Below are 6,000 nucleotides of genomic sequence, written 5' to 3'. Positions count from 1 at the left end.
ACTTACAAGATAGATGTCGAAAATTTAACTGTATTATAAAATACAGCTCCTGCATTAAATCGAGAATCTAGTAAGGAAATTACCGTCCTCATCAACCATTCAACTTCCAAAACGGCCTGTTGTTAAAAACGCGTCACAATGCGCCGATATACGACTGCTACGTGCCTTCTAGCTTTTGCCCAGTGCGTATAAACCAGTATAATTTGACCTTTTTATAATATATTTATATAAGCCTATTTTGCATGCACGGCCAGCCTTAAATTTATAGTTTTTGTTCATCACTTTTATCCCTAAGCGGATAGTTTTGCACAGGTACCGGTACAGGTAGGTAGGTCATTTTGACAGAAAGAAATAGGTATTATTTTCTCAGTCTCCTGTTCAGTCTTCTATTTTAAAGAGGAAAGTGGAAGATCGCTGCTTAATACAAAGGTATTCCCAGTCCATTATGGAAAATATTTTAACATAATTTGAAGTAGGTATATTTCCATAATAAATCGTATCTAATATGACCAAGGAGCATCCAAATTTTTTTCGCTCTTATCTAAGTAATTCTTTATGCTTTTAATAATGAAACATTTTAACAAGGCTATGGCTATTACGTGAAATTATGTAATAATTATTTACGATACAATTGCGGCAAAGAGTGTTTTAAATCGACACTAGTTGCGAATTACCTATTCGCACGTACAACGTTTTACAGTACATATGGCCCTTTAAACTTTGACATACTCACGGAAAGTGCTCTTTCTCGCACTAGTGCTGTAGTACTGTAAAATGTTTTCCATAGATGAGATGCGGTTCAATCACCAAGGCGATCGTCAAGGTCGTATCAAAACCATAACAAATAGTTTGATTTATTGATTGATTGCGTTAGACCCGTCTATAAATGTGAGTTAATATGTGTTAAAACGCGGAAGTTTTAAATATTATACAGTATGTGTCTGACCATGGGGCTTTAATTCCAGGGCTTGATTTTACTCTCTAAGTGAGCTACTTTTACTATGGGACCAACCCTAAAATCGGGGAAAAAATTTTGGCTTTTCCATAGAAAACGTCGACATCTGATCAGCCAAAATGTATGAAAAAATTTTTTTTTTCGGGATTTCGGGGTTAGTGCCATAATAAAAGTAGCTCAGTTTAGCGAGTAGAATCGAGCCCTGGATTTAAAGTCCCATGGTCAGTAACACTCTGTATAACAAATTTTTCTTAGCCTAGCTCAAGCTAACACTGGCTCGAGGCAATGTAGAAAGCGATGGTAACCACGGCGTACTTTTACGATGATCTGCCGCTTATGGGTCGTAAAGAGGCCCTTAATCGCGGTGTCTCCATCGTGTGCGTTGTATGGGCGGGTTGCGCGGTAATTTTGCTGACTTGGATTTTTTCAAAGGGAAATCTGTGGTATACAGTGTGTTTTCTGTAACAGGAGCAATAAATTAAACTGTAGGCTGTACTCCTCAAACAGACTAAAGTTTGTTCAGCAACTTTTGAAAATAACTCATGGTTACAAATAAATCATTTATTTACATACAATATATATACAGTGGTACAACTAAACATGGTTTGATGTACTAACTCATGGTTTGATTTTTATTACACTTTAAAGTTTATTCTAAGACGCAATGTATTGCAAATTTTGTTATGTTAAAAGCGTGACAAGTAACGACAAACACACTGATGTCAGCGTACATTGAAGGCAATATTTATTTTGTATGAAAAAGAGGAAGTCTAAAGGATTCATAATTTTTAAAAGTTGCTGAACAAATGTTGGTCAGTTTGAGGAGTACAGCCTTTAGTTTAATTTATTGCTCCTGTTACAGGAAGCACCCTGTATAAGCAAGCTTGTACCTATTGGATATTATGTAGTAGGTTCTTATCTATCAAAATCGTTGCAGACTTATCTTGGTTTAATTCTAACCGATTCATTATTAATAAACCAGAATGGATATCATGGTCGCATTTTCACCTGTCATGTCATGCCTCACTTTCGCACTTTCATACTAGTTAGAACGGGACAGGCATGGTGACAGATGGTAAAAAGGCGACCATCATAGCCCTACATACAGGTTAAATGCTATCCCGGTCCTTTAACAAGTATGTGTAATAAACGAGGAGGCTTATTCTTATTGTAATAACATGGTTAAAAATTTGATTTGCATTTGTTATAGATATGATCTGTCAGTGTTAAATTGACATTCCTGAATAAAGAACTCTCACTTTTGACACTGACTGCTTATATCTAAAACAAATCAAAATCAAATTTACAACCTGTTATAACAATCATAATAAGCCTCCAAGGCTCTGATTTTATAATCCTACTTATAGTTTGTATCTTTAGGTATTAAAAAAAGTAAACATTTATTTATTATAACATTTATTGGTTAACCAACCAAATACAAAACCGCCTGGATCAGTAACTGAACGACCTAACTTTAACCTACATTATATTTGATCATGTAATGTTTTCATCTACTCTCAACTTGCTTAAGGAGCCATTTGAGGGTGGATTTTGTTTACTTTTATTTAAATACTTAGATATAGAGTATAGAAATAAAAACAACAATATAGTAACTAATGAATTTATTTACATATTCACATATAATCTGCAACATTGACGTATATATTATCTTAAGTATTATGTGTCTATCACAACATTCAGTTTCGGGGGTGCGTGCGCGATCATAACACGTGATAGGCGCACGCGCATGCGGCGAGGGTCAGGCTGAGGGCGGGGGCGGCACCTGTGGGGAAAAACTTGGTTTAAGTGGTATCCAGACGGGAGTGATCAAATCAGTCGATTTGAATAGAAAAGAAATTGGCGTCAATCTCCGATTTTAGATTTATGGTGATATTAGAGCCCTCTAAATTGAAAAAACTGGTCAAGTGCGAGTCGGACTCGCGTTTCAAGGGTTCCGTACATCACACAATTTTCAACATTTTTTTTTGTACGTGAAACGTGACGTGAGTGAAACGTCTTGTAAAACCCGAATGGGTCAATCAAATGAAGTTTTCTGGCGTGGTGGCTTACATCTCTATATCTCTGAAGATTAAATGCCGAACAATAGTACAAGTGTCCAAATGCGTAGAGCTGGAAACTCGAGCGTCCGACGGGTCGCGCTTCCTATAACTTCGAAGGCCGAAGAGAGATAATACGTAGGTATTCCAAATCCACCAATCGCAATGGTGGTAGGGTGGCCAAAAAATAAGTGTATTTCCGTAGCCAGGGAGGTTTTGGGATTATACTGAGCAACTTTTAGTATAGGACCAACCCCGAAATCGCGAAAAAAGAAGTATCCTCCCATAGAAACGGACCAGCCAAAATGTATGAAACAGCTAAATTTTTCTTCGCGATTTCAGGGTTGCACATTGGCTGCAGGTTGCACGTTGCAGGAATATACTAAGTTTATTTTTTAGCCACCCTGTATACCTAGTGCGTTTTAAAACACGTAACAATAGTAACCTATTCAATCAGTACAGTCAGCAGCAGAAGTTGCTAAGCGGGCGAGTGGTTTTAAACGATCTGGACGCGACTTTATAGTTAAGACAATAAGAGCATGTCAAGGTCATTTTGAAAGCCTCGCCCGCTTAGCAACTTCTGCTGTTGACTGTACTACAAGTACCATTGCGGCTATGTGCCAGATACAGCCTAGTCGCATTTTTTGTCTTCAGTCCGACTCACGCTTGAAGCTAAAGGCACGCCTCTTTGGGACGCTTCGGGCCTTCGGCCTTATGCGGATATCGGCCTAGGGCCTTCGCAATAGCTGTCTACATCACGTTTCACTTAAACCATTGTGGCTGTGTCCCTAAAAAAACGTTAACCGCATTTTTGTTCTTAAATCCGACTCACGCTTGACTCTAGATTTCTAATAGGTTTTCCTGCCATCTTTAGGTAAAGGACTATTATTTGTATTTTTTCCAGAATTTTAGACCCAGTAGTTTCGGAGATAGAGGGGGGGAATGGTCATTTTTTGTCTATTTTCTTGAATAACTTCTAAACTTTTTATTGTAAATTTATAAGAAAAATATATTTGAGATTCTCAAAATGAGCTCTTTCGTTTGATATGTAACACGATATTGTTTTCAAAACTTTGTTTTTTAATTTTATTGTTTACCCCCCAAAAGTAGCCCCTATGTTTAAAATTCATTTGTTGACGTTACATATCCATCTTTGGGTCACAGACTTACATATGTGTACCAAATTTCAACTTAATTGGTGCGGTAGTTTCGGAGCAAATTGGCTGTGACAGACGGACAGACGGACAGACAGACGCACGAGTGATCCTATAAGGGTTCCGTTTTTTCCTTTTGAGGTACGGAACCCTAAAAATGCCCCAGAACGAAAATACTGGCCTCGCAAATTGGTATTCTTGCGTCCGCACCTCATTTAATCGGTAATATCGGTCATTATCGGCGGTTGAATTCGGCGAGCCAAACTGATATTTGCGTCCGCGCCTCCTGATTCGATCGGGTAATTGAATCAGATTGGCGAAAAATTGACTAATCTGGATACGCCTTTAAAATTCACTTCATCTATGGATGTAGTTATGACCACAGATTCGCTTAGCACAGGAGCGCCGCGACAGTATCTCGCCCGCGAGGTAGACTACCGGTATGTCTGATTAATACTGTAACGGCCCAATTTGAACAATGCTTATAAGATGTCAGACTGATACGATACTGAACTGTCAATATCAAAAGTGACGTTTTTGGTTGAAGAAATGTCACTTTTGTCATGTTATAAATAGTTGGAGTGGTCGCCAGTAACAGATGTATTTGGTTACCCGCAGAATCCTCGCCAGTGACAGAGGCGGGGCGTGGCGCGTCCTCTCGCACGGTCACTCTCTCGGACTGGCGCGCGTAGATGTCCAGTATGGTGGACACGCAGCCCAGCTCGAATTGGCCGCTAGGCGGCGGCACCAACGTGTACCTGATAAAAGTAATAGGTAACTGTTTAAAAACGTGTCAAGATCTCTAAAAATATTAATCTTAGAACATCGAAGAAGTCCAAATGGTATTTCATAACATAACATCCTGACAATTTGTAAAGATTAAGGCATTGCCGAAAGTAATCAATGGGTCAAACAGAATAACTGTGTTACGTCTTTCCTGTAGACATACACAAGAGTTAAGGGCTATAAAGGTTAATTTTCTTATTTAACCCTTATCCACGTGAAAAGGTCTTCCTTTTATTTAGAGAACTATGATAAAATTATTACTTACATGCTCACAAGCTGTTAACTATTGCCCACAGGAGAGAAAAATTTACAGTTCGCGCGAACACACTAGTTTTCTCTCCTGTGAGCAATAGGTAACAGCTTGTGGGCATGTAAGTAATGATTTTATCATAGTTCTCTAAATAAAAGGAGGACCTTTTCACGTGAATAACGGTTAAATAAGAAAATTAACCTTTGTATTACTCTTGTGTATGTCTACAGGAAAGACGTAGCACAGTTTTCTGTTTGACCCAATACGAAGGTATACGGAACAGAAAATTGTGTCAATCCTAATAATTTGCTAGGAGCAATGCTGAGCCGAACGGAGCCGAGTTTGCCCGAAACGAGGACTTTCGCACCCCTGGCAAAAGGTTAATTAAATATCTCCTTAAGTGGTATCGATATCGACAGCGAAGAACTTCTAAATCGTAATAACAAAATATGATATTTATGATAATGAATGTATGTGTGTTTGGCACTGGTCCGTTTCCAGCACTATTGTTGCCACACTAATCTCCAGCTGGCAACATCGTGAGAAAACTGGACCAATCATAATAGGGCCTAGTTTACCCTCTGGGTTGGAAGGTCGAAGGTTGGGAAGGAAGGAAAACGAGTACCTAATGTACCTATGCCAATTCTTGGGTTTAGTTGTCAAGCGGACCCCAGGCTGCTGCACGAGCTGTGGCAAAATGCCAGGACAACGCGAGGAAGAAGAAGACTAATCTCCAGCTGGCTTCCAGCTTCATAAAATCTTAACATTAAACATCAGATCGTTAACAAGAAGTTGAAA

At 38.8% G+C, this 6,000-nt stretch overlaps 1 protein-coding gene across 2 annotated transcripts in view; it reads right to left on the bottom strand.

Moving 5' to 3' along the window:
- Positions 1-2,562: 2,562 nt before the first annotated feature.
- LOC134675558 (uncharacterized) overlaps positions 2,563-6,000 on the bottom strand; it is a 411,257-nt gene continuing 407,819 nt past the window's right edge. For both annotated transcript variants that reach the window (XM_063533837.1, XM_063533836.1), the window contains 2 exons: positions 4,779-4,924; positions 2,563-2,738 (listed from right to left, as the gene is read on the bottom strand). In XM_063533837.1, the coding sequence (XP_063389907.1) occupies positions 2,677-2,738; positions 4,779-4,924 (208 nt within the window). In that variant the 3' untranslated portion in view covers positions 2,563-2,676. The remainder of the gene's footprint in view (positions 2,739-4,778; positions 4,925-6,000) is intronic.

The sequence above is a fragment of the Cydia fagiglandana genome, chromosome 22 (genome assembly GCF_963556715.1).
Source record: "Cydia fagiglandana chromosome 22, ilCydFagi1.1, whole genome shotgun sequence".
NCBI lineage: Eukaryota > Metazoa > Arthropoda > Insecta > Lepidoptera > Tortricidae > Cydia > Cydia fagiglandana.
This window is presented reverse-complemented; position numbering and strand designations above follow the sequence as displayed.